The sequence below is a fragment of the Amblyraja radiata genome, chromosome 9 (genome assembly GCF_010909765.2).
Source record: "Amblyraja radiata isolate CabotCenter1 chromosome 9, sAmbRad1.1.pri, whole genome shotgun sequence".
Taxonomy (NCBI): Eukaryota; Metazoa; Chordata; class Chondrichthyes; order Rajiformes; family Rajidae; genus Amblyraja; species Amblyraja radiata.
Genome location: NC_045964.1, coordinates 61,859,602 through 61,877,278, shown reverse-complemented (window position 1 = coordinate 61,877,278; position 17,677 = coordinate 61,859,602). Strand labels below are relative to the sequence as shown.

The 17,677-nt window shown below is 45.0% G+C and overlaps 1 protein-coding gene across 2 annotated transcripts in view; it reads right to left on the bottom strand.

Annotated features, from left to right (window-relative positions):
• Window positions 1-17,677, bottom strand: part of alkbh1 (alkB homolog 1, histone H2A dioxygenase) — a 37,883-nt gene that overhangs the window by 1,894 nt on the left and 18,312 nt on the right. For both annotated transcript variants that reach the window (XM_033027599.1, XM_033027598.1), the window contains 3 exons: window positions 14,592-14,754; window positions 5,480-5,570; window positions 1,813-2,006 (listed from right to left, as the gene is read on the bottom strand). In XM_033027599.1, the coding sequence (XP_032883490.1) occupies window positions 1,813-2,006; window positions 5,480-5,570; window positions 14,592-14,754 (448 nt within the window). The remainder of the gene's footprint in view (window positions 1-1,812; window positions 2,007-5,479; window positions 5,571-14,591; window positions 14,755-17,677) is intronic.

Here is a 17,677-nt window from a genome sequence, read left to right as displayed (position 1 = left end):
TTTAATTTCAACCTGGCAGTTTTCTCCATCCAGTCCCTCGTAACTAGATGCTGATTAGAGCTTAGTGACTGATCACAAATAATTCCCAAATGTTTGTAGACCGTTGGATCATGAGCATATGGGATGTCATAACGGACCCACTGCACATTGCCACCTGGACTTGGTCAAAGTAACCTAACTTAAATTAAATTAAATTTAAATTTCTTTATTTATATAGCACATTTTTAGTCAACTTGCATTGACCCCAAAGTGCTTCACATAATTACATCCACACACACAGGCAAAGGTGGGTGAAGTGTCTTGCCCAAGGACACACACAGGCAAAGGTGGGTGAAGTGTCTTGCCCAAGGACACACACAGGCAAAGGTGGGTGAAGTGTCTTGCCCAAGGACACAACGACAGTATGCACTCCAAGCGGGATTCGAACCAGCTACCTTCCGGTTGCCAGCCGAACACTTAGCCCAAACTTAGACCAAGGACTGGACCTAGACTTGACGGTGTAGATAATGTTGGGCTGATGTGTATGTAAAGTAAATGATGGGCACACAGCCAAGACAACATAAAAGAAATGGAAACAACCAAGCAGGTGGATGGGATATGATGGCGTCGGAAAGAACTGCAGATGCTGGTTTAAATCGAAGGTCTCGACCCGAAACGTCACCCATTCCTCCTCTGCAGAGATGTTGCCTGACCTGCTGAGCTACTCCAGTATTGTGTGTCTATCTGGGATATGATGCTACAGCTGTGAGGGGTGTTACAGAAGTGGGAGTGAGTGATTTTTGTGATGGGAAGGATAGAAGATCGGAAAATCCCTCAAGAGTTCATGACCACAACGAGGTCACAACTCAAGATGTGGCAGGGAAAAGACTGTGTGGACATCATAGATCATCACCATCGTTGAAAACATTAGTGACGCAGTGGCGCTGGTTTCCGTCGGGAACGGTGACGGACGCACCACACATCTCTGTCCTCCAGTTCCTGCGGACTTCCGCCGCTGGAAGTATAGGATTCTGGTGTGTGTGTTTTGTCATCATTCCTTACAATGCCATGTACGACAGTGATCGCAACTTCTACTGAAGTGTGGATGGCCGTTGGCTCGCTAGAAGCTCATCCGCCCTTTGACAGGTCTTGTTTTTGGTCCTGCTGGGGGTCCACAGCCCCCTCCTCACCTGGCAAACCAGGTAGGGGAGACGGTTTAGTCGCAGACTAAATATGCATTGGATTTTTAGAGCGGAGACGAGGAAACACTTTTTTTATAATGGAGATGAGGAAACACTTTTTCTCACAGAGAGTTGCGAGTCTGTAGAATTCTCTGCCTCAGAGGGCGGTGGAGGCAGGTTCTCTGGATACTCTCAAGAGAGAGCTAGATAGGGCTCTTAAAGATAGCGGAGTCAGGGGATATGGGGAGAAGGCAGGAACAGGGTACTGATTGGGGATGATCAGCTATGATCACATTGAATGGCGGTGCTCACTCGAAGGGTCGAATGGCCTCTTCCTGCACCTATTGTCTATTATCCAACCATGGAGCAGGTAGCACGGGCTTACATGGTACCTGTGGCGGGGGGGGGGGGGGGGGAACTCCCCCCCCAACCTGACCTGGAAGTAGAGAAGGGCGTATTATGCAGTCACAATGGACAATCATAGCAATGATTTCAATTCACAAGGAATCAGCAGAAACCCAAATATTCTGGTCTGTAAATACACATCATACACCGCTACTCTTCTGCACTTACCAAGCGTTACCTGATGCAGATTGATCACGGAGATTAATGGAGGCATTAGAAAAGTGGTATTTGACTCATTCGTCTTTACCTGAATGACAAGAGGGGTTTGGAGCAGTCAATCTCTGATTCGTCCACGTGAATGCCCAGCGAAGAGTCAAAATGATAGTAGTTCAATATCCCGGCTTCTGCCTTAAACTGGTGGAAGCCACAAGCTGCTGCCACCTGCTCCGACAGGTACGCCAGGTCTACGGGGAATGTCGTATGGTGGTCGGCCGAATATTTCTGCAAGTGGAAAGCCCAAAACATAAGAGAACTTCACCCTTAGCAAAGAACTCATCAGTCAATGAAAGTAAGCATGCAGGTACAGCAGGCAGCCAAGAAAGCAAATGGCATGTTGGCCTTCATAACAAGAGGAGTTGAGTATAGCAGCAATGAGGTCCTGCTGCAGTTGTACAGGGCCCTGGTGAGACTACACCTGGAGTATTGTGTGCAGTTTTGGTCTCCCAATTTGAGTAAGAACATCATTGCTATTGAGGGAGTGCAGCGTAGATTCACCGGGTTAACTCCTGGGATGGCGGGACTGTCATATGTTGACAGAATGGAGCGGCTGGGCTTGTACACTCTGGAATTTAGAAGGATGAGAGGAGATCTTATTGAAACATATAAGATTATTGAGGGTTTGGACACGCTAGAGGCAGAAAACATGTTCCCGATGTTGGGGGAGTCCAGAACCAGGGGCCACAGTTTAAGAATAAGGGGTAAGCCATTTAGAACGGAGATGAGGAAAAACATTTTCACACAGAGAGTTGTGAGTCTGTGGAATTCTCTGCCTCAGAGGGCGGTAGAGGCTGGTTCACTGGACGATTTCAAGAGAGAGTTAGATAGAGCTCTTAAAGATAGCGGAGTCAAGGGATATAGAGAGAAGGCAGGAACGGGGAACTGATTGTGGATGATCAGCCATGATCACATTGAATGGCGGTGCTGGCTCGATGGGCCGAATGGCCTACTTTGCACCTATTGTCTATAACTCTTCAGAAAGAGTGGGCACCGGCTGCTGAAATTATAACCATTTCAGGTTTCACAAACAACTGAAAATATGCATTGGATGTGTGGGGAGTTCATATGGAGACACTGTGGAAACAGGCCCTTCGGCCTAACTTGCCCACATTGACCAACATGCCCCATCTAAACTAGTCCCACCTGTCTGCTTTTGGCCCATATCCTTCTAAACCTACCCTATTCATGTCTAAGTGTTTTAAACCTTGCCACAGTACCTGCATGAGTCTTGTTACTTTCTTCACGTTGACGTAGTGACTGAAAGGCACTTTTAAAAGATGCCAATGGATCACCTCCATAAATCAAATGTGGTCACTGAAAGCAACAAACCTTGTGGCTGAAGAAGGAATTGGATTAATTATGACTGGGCTACTGAGAACGTTAATAGTCTACCTTTCTTTCCATATACTTCTGGACATTTAATTTTTGCGGAAGATAGACACAAAAAGCTGGAGAAACGCAGCAGGACAAAGGACAAAGGACATTTATTGCCACATACACATGCAGTGAAATTTGAGCTACCATGCAGCACACAAATAAGATAAACACACTATAGAATTTAACATTAAACATAAAAATATCCCCCCACAGCGGAATCAATGTTTCTCACTGAGAGGGAAGGCAACAAAGTTCAGTCCTCTTCCTCTTGTTCTCCCGTTGCCGGGGCCTATTGAGGCCTCTGTAGTCGCCGCAACGGCGGCCCGGTGTTTCAGGCCCTCTCGCCGGAATGATGGAACTCCGGCGTCGGAAGAACACCCTCAGTGGCTTGGAGTTCCGAATCGGTCACTTCCTACCGGAGATCGCGGCTCTGGTAGTCCACAGGCCGAGCTGGGCGGAGCTCCAACACTGGCGACCTCGGCGAGAGATCCCGGGCTCCGCGATGTGAAAAGTCAGCGCCGCAGACCACAGCTTCACGGTGTTCAAGTCGGCAGCCCCAGCACTCCGGAGCTTCCAACACGGCGATCCTCGGTAAGGCATCGCCCGCTCCGCGATGGTAATTCAGTGCTGCGCCGCTGCTGAAGGAAAGGCCGCGCCAATCCAGTTGGTAGGCCCCGAGTAGGGAGCGAAGATGCGGCTCGGAGGAAAGACGCATCCTCGACCAGGTAGGGACTGAGGAAAACAGTTTCTCCCTTCCCCCCCCCCGTTCATCCCCCACATAAAAAGATTAAAAGTCCTCCAAAACAAAACTTTTGACAGACAAATAATTTAAACAAAAGAATGAAGGGACGAACAGCTGCAGGCGAGGTGACACAATCGGGCCAAGATCCGAGTGTAGATTGAAGGTGACAGCAATCCCGTTTTTTGATGACCTTGCTCTTGTTATTTAAAGGAGTTGCAGCTGTGCTAACTTCTTGCTGCAGGGCATGTTGTAGATTACCGATGCAGCAGCAATACCAGTTGGTAATGCAGTGAAATGCAGGGTGGCATGTTGGTGCAGTCGTTAGGAGCCATGGAGTCGGGTTTGATCTTGATCTGGGTTTGCACATTCTCTGCAAGACAACGTGGACGTCCCAAGGGGCAGCTCAGAGGCGCAGCGGTAGAGTTGCTGCCTGACAGTACCCGAGGCCCGGATTCGATCCTGACTACGGGTGCTGCCTGTACAGAGTTTGCACGTTCTCCCTGTGACCACGTGGGTTTTCTCTGGGTGCTCCGTTTCCTCCCATATTCCAAAGACGTACAGGTTTGTAGGTAAATTGCCTTCTGTCAATTGTGCCTTGTGTGTAGGATAGAACTAGTGTATGGATGATTGCTGGTCGGTGTGGACTTGGTGGACTGAAGGGCCTGTTTCCTCACTGTATCTTTAAACTAAACTACACTAGACTAGCTAATAAGCCTCGCAAATTAATTAACCATTGATTACATGATTGGCAAAAGAATCACAGAGGAGTTGACAACTATGAGAGACAGAGGGAATTTGAAAGCTGTAGGTAAACAGGGAAGTGGCATTGATGGAGCCAGCACTGATGGGCTCAGTTGACCCAGCTGTCTTTACATGCGATATGCCACTATATCATTTCTTTATCCTGACAAAACCTTTAGACTTTAGAGATAGTGCGGAAACAGACCCTTCAGCCCATCGAGTCAGCGCCGACCAGCAATCACCCCTTACACTAGCACTATCCTAGACACTGGGGACTATTTACAATTTTACCGAAGCCAATTAACCTACAAACCTGCACACATGTGGAGTGTGGGAGGAAACCAGAGCACCCGGAGAAAACCCCACAGTTACAGGAAGAACATACAAATTCTGTATAGACATCACACGTTGTCAGAATCGAACCCAGGTCTCTGGCACTGTTGGCTTAACAAGCTGCAACTCCACCACTGTGCCACATTGCACCAGAACTACAAGAGGACCCAAGCATTTTGGATAGCAGTGGTGGGTACTGCAAAAACATTTGCAGAGGGAGAGAAAAATAATCTGCATAGTTGATATGGCTCGAATAATTTTGTGAGTGGGTGCAGTCACTGAGCAAGGACTCTTCCTCGGTGAAGGGAGTGGATTCCCAGAGGTACCAGTTAACGTTTGTTATCTGTCCACACTTCTGACAGGTCAGTGTGCAAATCTGACAAAAGGCTCGGAGCAGGTCACCTCAAAATGGAACCTGATAAGAAGGATCTTAACTTGCAAATAAATAAGCAAAGAACGGATGTTTTCATAAAATGGCTTTTTCCCAGTGGCAGAGAAAAGGTACCTTTGTTCCCCAGTTGTAGTGATATCCTAAGGTAACCCATCGAAGTTTCTCCAGCAAGCTTTTAGCCTCTCGTTTATCAGAGCCTTTTAGCCTAGAAGAGAAAGATTCCATTAAAAACCACACTTGCACTCATTCCTCTGCTCCCCTTTTATTCCTTTGGGCGCACACCCCTTCTATCCAGCAACCTTCATCCGAGGATTTCTGCTCTAATAATATCAGTTTGGGGACAGTGTATCACTTAAGTACATCCTGACAGTCTTCAAGCCACTTCACTGCTCATGAGATACGGTGGCTCATACCCATTCGGTACCATTGCTTGCAGAATGGACAATGGTGGACTAGAAACTCACCCAAGCAGATAAAGCAAGTCGGGAGAGATTGGCAGCTCAGGGAGTTGAAATACACAACAGTGAGAGATGCTTCATGCTCCCGGCATCTATGCACCTTGAAACTGAAGGTTTGTTAAGTTTTCAGGAGTCATACTTTATCGATGTTGCCTGTCTCTAAAGCTGGAGTTGGCTGCAGGTCTATTTTGAAATGTATACGGTACACGTTTATTGTTTTTGATTCAAAGAAACTTAAATTTAATTTAAACTTAATAAAACCTGAATTTAATAAAAAGTGGCCTTTAGCTCTACAAAACACGACGAGGTAGGCTTAGAAAGAAAGGTTAGCAATTTAACAATAATTCTCTTGAAAACTGAGACTGGAACGCATTCAATGGCATCGGATGGGAGTGGGGGAGGGAGCCAGCAACAGTGACGGGAATAGGAAGAGAAAGAAACAAGGTTTGAAATTCTGCAGTGAAAGTTTTGATGCCTTGCGACTGAAACTAACAAAAAACAATGGCAATACTCCTAATGCTGATATAAGATTCCAGCAAAATTCCTTTTACATCCGATCAGCAGAAGGAAAAATGGGGCCAAAATATATGACAATGTTCTATCATAATAAGCATACAAAAGACACTGCAGCTCCATTAGATATTAGGCGGAAACAGGCCCTTCGGCCCACTGAGTCCACGCTGACCACACTAACACTATCCTACACACACTAGGGAAAATTTACAATTTTACCGAGCCAATTAGCCTACAAACCTGAACATCTTTGCAGTGCAGGAGGAAAGTGGAGCTCCACAGAAAACTCACGCGGGTCACAGGGAGAACGTGCAAACTCCACAAAGATAGCACCCGTAACCAGGATTGAATCAGGGTCTCCGGTGCTGTAAGGCAGCAACTCTACCACTGTGCCACCAAGCCGTCGTGTTTCGAGATTTGCATCCATGAAGCTTATGGCATGAATGTGGCGGGTTGGAGTGGATGCTGGTTTACAAAAGAAGACAAATAACATTGGAGTATCTCAGCGGGCCAGGCGGCATCTCTGGAGGACTAGGATGGACAACCTTTCTGGTCGGGATTCTTCTCCAGAATGGACGATGTACTTTGTCACAAAATCAGAATGGATTTCGCTTCATTGATTAGGAAGGGCTGTATAAGAAGATAATTCCACCGCTGCATCTCAACAACAATTTACATTTATACACCACCTCTCACATCAAAGCATGTCTTAAGAAAACCAAACAGAAAGCTGACAAATCTTATTCAACTTTAACAAACCACCTTTCGGAACTACTGAGAGTTAAAAAGTTCTTGATTTTCTGTTGCAACCAATTTAATAAATATGCAATTCCAGGTCCGCCTTTTCAATTTCACATTATGGACTTGCTCAGCATGTTTGAAATGAATTTACAAATGGCCAGCAGGTTCACACACACAAAAAAAGAACATTTGGTTCTCACATTACACTCAGATCACTACAGAATGATTACCTATGTGATAATCAGCTATTACTGTCTTTTATAGCTATTGGTATAGTCATGGGACACGTTTTTAAGTTAGGCCTTCATTCTCCATACATTCCTACAAAGTTAATTGTAGCCAGTGCAATTTAGACTGCCATCAAATAGCTCTAGTCAGGAGTGTTAACTCAGTTGTTGCTTTTTGAAACAAAGTGCATTGCATCCATTGCATTCACACAATGTCAATTTTGAAGATAAATGAGAATGCTGAAATAAAGAGGATGAAAACAAAGTGACACTAACAGTATATAAAAATCACGAAAGGCAACGGATAGGATAGACAGACATAAACTTTTTCCTAGCGTGGAAATGTCAAAAATAAGACGGAATGGCTGTCAGATCAGAGAGGGTAAATTTTAAAGCAGATAGGTCTATTAATAGTTACAGAGAATGGTGGGTGCCTGGGATACGCAGCCTGGGGTGGTGGTGGTGGCAGATAAGATAGTGGTGTTTAAGAGGCTTTTAAAGAGGAACATGGCTGTGCAGGGAATAGAGGGATAGGATCATGTGCAGGCGGAGAAAATGAGCATAAGAACATCACGTTCGGCACAGGCAATGCGAACCGAAGGGCTTGCTCCTGCCTGTAATGTTCTATATTATAAATGCGCAGCAGGATAGACTTGGTATCTGTGAAGAAAGAAGCATAGTTCTAATGAAATGCCTTCGACTTGAAGTATTAACTTTGATTTTTCTCTAGTTTTGTGGTATTGAAAATCAATCTGATCATTGCTATTCCAGCAAAATAGACCCCACCAATAAAACCAGGTCATTCTAACCTGCACATCTTTTGAATACAGCAACAAAGCTTGACACACAAAAACAAGAAGATAATGTTTACTGGCACATTCTGGAGCACAACAGAGCTAGGTTTTAGCAGTGTAGATTGTTGAATATTTGTCAGCTCTCTTGACATCTTATGATATCTGATACAGAGAGACAGTAGACCTTACTGTCAAAACAAACCTCCTCTGTCCCTGCATTTGCTTTCTTCCCAGTCTGACATTAGATGGCTGCATTTTACTTCAGAGGTCATGGACAATGAGTTTTATGATATACCAAAAACACGACGGTCACAATCTGAAATGTTTACACAGAATGTGGTGTAATAGATCAGTACGTAAACACCACTGCCTACCTTCCAAGAGTAAATTTAGAAGGTTTCAACATTTGACGTGCAGTAATGATCTTTACCAGAAAGGGAAATTTGAGAACTAACAGAACTTACATTAAGATGTAATGTATATTAGAGAATAAAAACCCATTTCTTCTCATCAGCTGTCATAAGCTTTTTAGCCCTAGGCGTGATAATGCAGCAGTTCATGGAACAGGAGGACAAACACTTTTAACTGCAGGCAGGCATCACAGTTGTGCAGTTACATGTCATTCTGAAAACTTGACCTTAGATTTTAGAGGCACAACATGGAAACAGGCCCCTTTGGCCCACTGAGTCCACGCCGCCTAGCCATCACCCATACACTAACCTACACACACTCTGGACAATTTTACAACTTACCGAAGCCAATTAACCTACTAACCTATACGTCTTTGGAATGTGGGAAGAAACGGGAGCACCCGGAGAAATCCCATAGTCATAAAGCGATACAGTGTGCAAACAGGCCCTTCGATCCAACTTGCCCACACCGGCCAACATGTCCCAGCTACACTAGTCCCACCTGCCTGCGCTTGGTCCATATCCCTCCAAACTTGTCTTATCCATGTACCTGTCTAACTGTTTCTTAAACGTTGGGATAGTCCCAGCCTCAACTACCTCCTCTGGCAGCTTGTTCCATACACCCACCACCCTTTGCGTACAAACTCCATGCAGACAGCAGCCATAGTCAGGATTGAACCAGGGTCCCTGGCACTGTAAGGCAGCAACTCTACTGTTGTGCCACTGTGCTGCCCTATGCGCAACCATGCCACCCCTAGCCAATGCAAAAAAAAAACCTCATCATAAATGACTGAATAATGGAGACATGAACCAAATAGAGTTTGATCGTTCAGTTTTCAAGTGGTGAAAGTTGAACATCTCTGGAGTCGCATATATTAACTTGCAGTAATTTAGACCAGACACTCAACCAGCCCATAGATAGAAACATAGAAAATAGGTGCAGGAGTAGGCCATTCGGCCCTTCGAGCCTGCACCGCCATTCAATATGATCATGGCTGATCATCCAACTTAGTATCCTGTACCTGCCTTCTCTCCATACCCCCTGATCCCTTTAGCCACAAGGGCCACATCTAACTCCCTCTTAAATATAGCCAATGAACTGGCCTCAACTACCTTCTGTGGCAGAGAATTCCACAGACTCACCACTCTCTGTGTGAAAGTGTTTCCTCATCTCCGTTCTAAATGGCCTTACCCCTTATTCTTAAACTGTGTGGCCCCTGGTTCTGGACTCCCCCAACATCGTTAACATGTTTCCTGCCTCTAGCGTGTCCAAACCCTTAATAATATGTTTCAATGAGATATCCTCTCATCCTTCTAAACTCCAGAGTGTACAAGCCCAGCCGCTCCATTCTCTCAGCAAATTGACCCGAGAGCCACGCTTGCTGCTTTACATTGAGGTTCTGAGCTTGAAGTAACTATAACAAGCTAGACTCTGAGGCAGGGACGTGTCACGTTGCCTCTGGACTTGGAGCTGGTGTCGGTGTCAGGTGCTCCCTGCTGCCCAACTTATCAACCATCTATTCTTGGCGACCCAGCAGCCGATGACATTGGTGACTGACGTGTCCGAAATGCGGAAGTCAACTAAAGTACTATATGTTCCCGGAGAAGGAGGGATGGGAAGCGCAACAATAAAATGAATGTTAGTGTGAGGAACAAATTTATTTCAGATGCCAGAATGGTGGCGCAGTGGTAGAGTTGCTGCCTTACAGCACCAGAGACCCGGGTTCGATCCTGACTGCGGGTGCTGTGTGTACGGATTTTATATGTTCTCCCTGAGACTGCTGCAGGTTTTTTCTGGGTGCTCCGGTTTCCTCCCACACTCCAAAGATGTGCTGGTTTATAGGTTAATTGGCTTAGGCTAAAAAAAACCTTGTAAATTGCCTCCAGTGTGTCGGATAGTGTTAGTGTTAGTCCAAAGGACCTGTTTCCGCATTGCATGTCTAAAATCTAAAGTCTAAAGTTGTGTGTTTTCCATCTGTTACATCTATTTCCCAGATTCATTGGACATAGATTCAAGAAACAGATTCTGCCTATGATGGGGTTTTCAGATCTCCAATAAGATTAGCTGAATACTCACCATTCAGGATACAGATTTTGGAGTCAGAAGAGTTTATAAGTCTGGAAAGAGCTGTATGATTGTTAAATAATTTATTGGCTATGTATTCATCTAAATTGAGGATGTTTTTCGGGAGATGTGTTTGTCTCTCAATGTGTTTAGTTTAGTTTAGTTTAGAGATACAGCGTGGAGTCAATTTTTAAAGAGGTAATAATGGGGCATTTGGATAGCAGTAAAAGGATTAGTCCAAATCAGCATGGATTTATGAAAGGGAAATCATGCTTGACTAATCTTCTGGAATTTTTTGAGGAAGTAACAAGTAAAATGGATGAAGGGGAGCCCGTAGATGTAGTGTATCTAGACTTTCAGAAAGCCTTTGATAAGGTCCCGCACGGGAGACTGGTGACTAAAATGAGAGCACATGGTATTGGGGGTAGGGTGTTGACATGGATGGAAAATTGGTTGGCAGACAGGAAGCAAAGAGAAAGAGTGAACGGGTCCTTTTCAGAATGGCAGGCAGTGGCGAGTGGAGTGCCGCAAGGCTCGGTGTTGGGGCCGCAACTGTTTACCATATATATTAATGCGGATGACACAAAGCTGCGTGGCAGTGTGAATTGTGAAGAGGATGTTAGGAGGTTGCAGGGTGACCTGGACAGGTTGAGTGAGTGGGCAGATTCGTGGCAGATGCAGTATAATATAGATAAATGTGAGGTTATCCACTTTGGTGGAAAAAACAAGGGGGCAGATTATTATCTCAATGGGGTTAGGTTAGGTAAGGGGGAGGTACAGCGAGACCTGGGTGTCCATGTACACTGGTCACTGAAAGTTGGCGTGCAGGTACAGCAGGCAGTGAAGAAAGCTAATGGAATGTTGGCCTTCATAACAAAAGGATTTCAGTATATGAGTAGAGAGGTTCTTCTGCAGTTGTATAGGGCTCTGGTGAGACCACATCTGGAGTATTGTGTACAGTTTTGGTCTCCTAATTTGAGGAAGGACATCCTTGTGATTGAGGCAGTGCAGCGTAGGTTCACGAGATTGATCCTTGGGATGGCGGGACTGTCATATGAGGAAAGATTGAAAAGACTAGGCTTGTATTCGCTGGAGTTTAGAAGGATGAGGGGGTATCTTAGAGAAACATATAAAATTATAAAAGGACTGGACAGGCTAGATGCAGGAAAAATGTTCCCCATGTTGGGCGAGTCCAGGACCAAGGGCCACAGTCTTATAGGGGAGGCCATTTAGGACTGATGTCAGAAAAAACTTTTTCACCCAGAGAGTTGTGAATTTGTGGAATTCCCTGCCACAGAGGGCAGTGGAGGCCAAATCACTGGATGGATTTAAGAGAGAGTTAGATAGAGCTTCAGGGGCTGCTGGAATCAAGGGATATGGGGAGAAGGCAGGCACGGGTTATTGATTGGAGACGATCAGCTATGATCACAATGAATGGCGATGCTGGCTCGAAGGGCTGAATGGCCTCCTGCACCTATTTTCTATGTTTCTATGTTTTTATGAGACAGATCCTACGTCCCACAGAGTCCGCGCCAACCAATAATCACCCGCACACCAGTTCTATGCTGCACACAAGGGACAATTTACGGAACCCAATTAACCTATAAACCCGCACGTCTTTGGAATGTGGGAGGAAACCGGAGCACCCAGAGAAAACCCACGCGGTCACAGGGAGAATGTGCAAACTCCATACAGACAGCAACCACAGTCTGGATTGAACTTGGATCTCTGGCACCAATTCTACCACTCTGGCACTGTGTTGTGGGAAAATGGGTGCATATGCCCCAAAACGTTTTGCCATTTTTCCCTTTCATTACCAATGATAAGCCACTCCAAATTTTGGCTCCAGTTCTTTAATGTCTGCTTCCACCTCCCTCCAGGAGTAACTTATTTGAGCTTCAAATATTTACTTCAATTCACATAGAATTCTATAACGTGCTATAAATTCCAACCCAAGAACATTACAAGAACACAATGTTAACAGCAGATTAAAGCACAGATGACATTAGCAACTGGCTGGAGAATTGAAAAATGCATGTGTGCTTTGGCAGAGCCTGCTCCACACAATGCCCGCATGCATCACTTTTATTTACTGGCTTGATGAATGGTCTAATTCTGCTGCTATTTCTCATTCCTCGTGGGACAAGTATTTGCTTTCATAGTGTTCACTTACTGTTAGAATAATGGGAATTTGGGAAATCGACCAGAGGCAGAATGTTTGGATGATACTCCCTGATATAAAAAAGAGTGCACTGAAGATGTAGAAACAAGAAGGTGCAGAAGATGGCTAATGTACAAAAGGACACAGTGCTGGGGAAACACAGCAGGTCAAGCAGCTGGTGTTCTTTCAGGTTTGAAGAAGGGTCTTGACCTGAATCGTCACCTCTGCATGTTCTCCAGGGATGCTGCCTGACCTGCTGTGTTACTCCAGCATTTTCTCTTTCTCTCTTCTGTTTTCTCTCATGCTCCTTCTCTCCCTCTCTTTCTCTCCCCCTTTCTCTCTCCCACTCCCTCCCCCTCTTTTTCTCTCTCCCTCTCTCCCTCTTTCTCTCTTTAGGTAACTGAAGAAGAGTCTCGACCTGAAACCTGTCACTTATCCATGTTCTCCAGGGATGCTGCCTGACCTGCTGTGTTACTCCAGCATTTTCTCTTTCTCTCTTCCATTCTCTCTCAAGCTCCTTCTCTCCCTCTCTCTTTCTCTCCCCCTCTCTTTTTCTCTCTCCCCCTCTCCCTTTCTCTCTCCCACTCCCTCCCCCTCTTTTTCTCTCCCCCTCTTGCTTTCTCCCCCTCTCTCCCTCTCTCCCTCTTTCTCTCTTTAGGTAACTGAAGAAGAGTCTCGACCTGAAACCTGTCACTTATCCATGTTCTCCAGGGATGCTGCCTGACCTGCTGTGTTACTCCAGCCCGTTGTGCCCGTTTGTGCTGAAGATGCTTGTTTTCAGATAACCGATCCATGGGTTCTCTCCTGCAAACAATTAACACAATATAATAAAGAATACTTTTCTCTATTATATCGTTCCCAGAATTATGCCTAGATTAGAGAGTATGGTAAGGAAAGGTTGGACAAGCTTAGATTGTATTCTTGAAGGTAGATAAAAATGCTGGAGAAACTCAGCGGGTGCGGCAGCATCTATGGAGCGAAGGAAATAGGCAACGTTTCGGGCTGAAACCCTTCTTGAGACTCTTGAATTCTATTCTATTGAATTCTATTGTATTGTTGAAATGTCTTGAGGCTGAGGGGAGACCTGTTAGAAGTATCTTAGATTACAAGCGGCATGGAAAGGGTCGACCGTCAGAACCACTTTCCCTGAATGGAAATCAGTTTCAGTTTAGTTTATGGTCACGTGTGGTGCAGTGAAAAGCTTTTGTTGCGTGCTATCCAAGAGACTTTAAAGACTAGAGGGAATATCTTTAAGATGAGAGGGGCAAAGTTTAAAGGTGATGTGCGGGGCCAAATGTTGTACACAGAGAGTGGTGGGTGCCCGGAACCTGCCGTCAGGGTTATGGCGGAGGCAGATACGATTGTGGCATTTGAATCACATGCCAGCAGAGGGGATTAGTTTAATCAGCATCATGTCCGGCATAGACATTGTGAGCCGGAGGGCCTGTTCCTGGGCGGTACTGTTCTATGCGTTCTGTGTTCTATCTTGTCACAAACACCTTTATTAGTGTTTAATTTATTTCCATTGTACAGCTACCTTTTATTCATTTAGGACTCTGCTGAATCTTTGAACGGGTTCCAAATGAAGGGGCAGAAAAAAATAAAAAATTGCATTTATATAGGACTGCGACTGCAGTTTCATTTCTCAATGTATTTCATGGAAGAATTATCAAACATAGAACGATACTGCCCTTCAACCCACAATGTCCGCGCCGAACATAATGCTCAATTAAACTAATCTCCTCTGCCTGCACGTCTAATGAATTGAAGCAGGGTGGAGGGAAATTGGCTATCTTATTGAGAGTGCTGTATCAAGGGAAAGTCAAGGCTAATCAATTAACATTATTTGGCACTTACCTCAGCTGTTCTCTGCTTTGCTCCCACAGGTCCTTGGTTTCCTCGGGTGACATGTGCAGGTCTAAATTGCAGACATTTGGTTTCCGAGGGTAGATTTTCAAACACTGCTTGGCCCAGTATCGCTGCCATCCAGGAAGAAAGGGATCCGAAATGAACGTGAATCCTAAGGGCAGAAATGGACGGACAGAAAGATCAAAATAATTTACAGCAAAGTATTCCCAAATAATAATAAAATGAAATAAGCATCCATTTGTTTCTTCGTGCATAGAGATCATGGTTTCCTTTATTGGTGACAAAAATATATATCAAGAATACTTCAGCATAGACCTGAAACGCCAACTGTTTCTTGTGCTGCTGAGTATATCCCTCAATTTCTGTTTTTATATTCCATTTCCAGCATCACAAGGATTTGGCATATGTGTGACATATATTACAAGACCTAACCAAAGCACGGAATGTACTTCCTTAACCCATCTGGTCTGCCTTGATTCATATAGGCATTCACAGAATGAGTGCTCAATTGCTCTTCTAGAAGTACTTTGGGCAGAATCGGTACAATAGTTGAGAAGCTCAGAACTCACTTATTAGAAGCTGTCGTTGTGGGGCGTCCAGCTGCGGGCGGCGCTGGGTTTGAATGCCACGGAGCCAGGGATCTCTCGCCGAGATCGCCAGTGTCGGAGCTCCGACCAGCGCGGCCTGTGGACTTCGGGCGCCGCAGTCTGCGGGGAGGAAGCGGCTGTTCCAGACACTCCAAGCCGCGGAGAGTGTTCACCCGACGCCAGAGCTTCATCATCCGGCGAGAGGGCCTGAAGCATCGGGCCGCCGTCGCGGCGACTGCGGAGGCCTCAATAGGCCCAACCATGGGTGAACAAGAGGAAGTGGACTGGACTTTGTTGGCTTCCCTCACAGTGGGAACCATTGTGGGGGGATGTTTTTATGTTTTATGTCAAATTCTTCAATGTTGTGTTTTATTTTTGGTGTGCTGCAGATGGCTCGCAAAACATGGCTGCTGGAGGTGAGAGTGAAGGCTGGCGCGATTGGCTGCCGCTGCTCACGCTCACAATTGTGTATTGTTGCTGTATATGTTGTTTTTGTTTCATGCTTGTTTTAACTGTAAGGTGTCCTTGAGAGTCCTGAAAGGCACCCTATAAAGAAAATGTATTATTATTATTAAGGTGTGAATATGCCTTGCAAGATATCAAAATAGAAGTGAGCCACGTAGGAATACAAGCACATAGTTCTCTCTGAAAGGCGCCCATTAAATAAAATTTATTATTATTATTATTATAGTTCCCTGGATTTGGCATCCCAATTGACAGGGTGGTGAAGGTGGCTTTTGGCATGCTGGTCTTCGTCAGGAGGTATTAGGTATTGGTTGGGATGTTATGTTGCAGTTGTGCAAGATGTTGGAGAAGCCACGTTTGGAGCATTGTGTGCAGTTTTGGTCACCTGCTATAGGAAGGATGCCATCAAGCTGGAAAGAGTGCAGGGAAGATTTACGAGCAGGTTGCCTGGACACAGGGGAGTTATGGGGAACGTTGGGCAGGCCGGGAATTTATTCCTTGGAGCGCAGGAGACTGAGGGCTGACCTTATAGAAGTATATAAAATCACTTGGGACACAGATTGATGATTGCACACAGTCTTTTTCCAAAGGTTGGGTTATCCAAGGACTAGTGAGTTCCAGCGAGAGAGGCAACGTTTTCACGCAGAGGATGGAACGTATCTAGAATGAGACATTTAAAAGACATGGACAGGTAAAGTTTAGAGGGATATGGGTCAAACATGGGCAATGGGACTAGCTTAGATGGGCTTCTTGGTCAGCATGTGTGCCAAATTGCATGATTTCATGCAGCCTCTCAAATCCAAGCACTAAAGATGAGCTTCATGTTTTGTTTAAAGATACAACATTATAACAAGTCCTTCGGCCCACCGCGTTTACGCGACCCGTTCACACTAGACCACTTTCTTATCCACTCCCTACACACTCAGAGCAATTTGCAAGCCAATTAACCTACAAACAAGCATGTCTTTGAGAGGTGGCAGGAAACCAGGGTACCCGGAGGAAACCCACATGGTTACAGGGAGAACGTGCAAACTCCACAGAGGTCAGGATCGAACCTGGATCTCTGGTGCTGTGAGGCAGCAGCTCCACCAACTGTGCCACTGTGCTGCCCTGTGCCACACTTTTCCTGGAGTGCGATTTGGTGAAATATACTGGAGAAGGTTTGGTGCTGAACGTTTTGCCTTTGACAAGAACTCTATATTAAGGCAAAGGGCAAACTGTCTTGGAGAATGGTGCTGTATTTCCACCTTTTACCCAGTGCACCCATCCTACATTCTATTATCATGTTCTTATTAATACAATTCAGCTCATGCTTTGCAGTACAGGTTCACATTCACACTTCTCACTTGGCATTACAAATTGTGAGTTTCACCATCATGCATTCTTGCATTAGAAATCCTTCAGATTTAAGAGTGTTCAATGGTGTTCTTCAAGCTTCTAGGGGATCAGAAACTATTTACTGCTTCCAGGCAACTGCCACACTCTCTTAGCCTCTGCTAGAGATAAGAGGCCTTTGATTCAGTGTTGGTCATGAGCACAAATATACAAAATATAAGCAGACTGACAAAACCCTCACAAACATGCAGTTAATTTTAATTTTTTGTTTTGAATGAAGTGATCAGCCAATGACACTGCCTTAGGAAATACAGAGCAATTGTTCCTTCGAATGCCAAATATATATATTTTGAGATCAGATTGCAGTAAAAGGAAAACTGAGAAGTGATGTTATTTCAGCGAGAATGCAGAGGAACATGGACATAAAAAAAAAAATTCTATTTTTTATATCCGGAGATTCTACCGTGACATCTATTAGTGACAAGACAGGCTCAGTCATCTGGAAAGAACCAAGTTAAAGGTCTTGTGGAGCATTAGTATGGGATAAAATGAGAGCCTAAGAAAGGATGTCAAAGATATCAGAGTAAAATTCCTTATAGCTGATGCAGAAAAGAGAGTATCTACACTTAATTTACTGCCAGATCAATTGAAGTGATTAAAGCTTATACTACCTGCAGACAGTCAAGT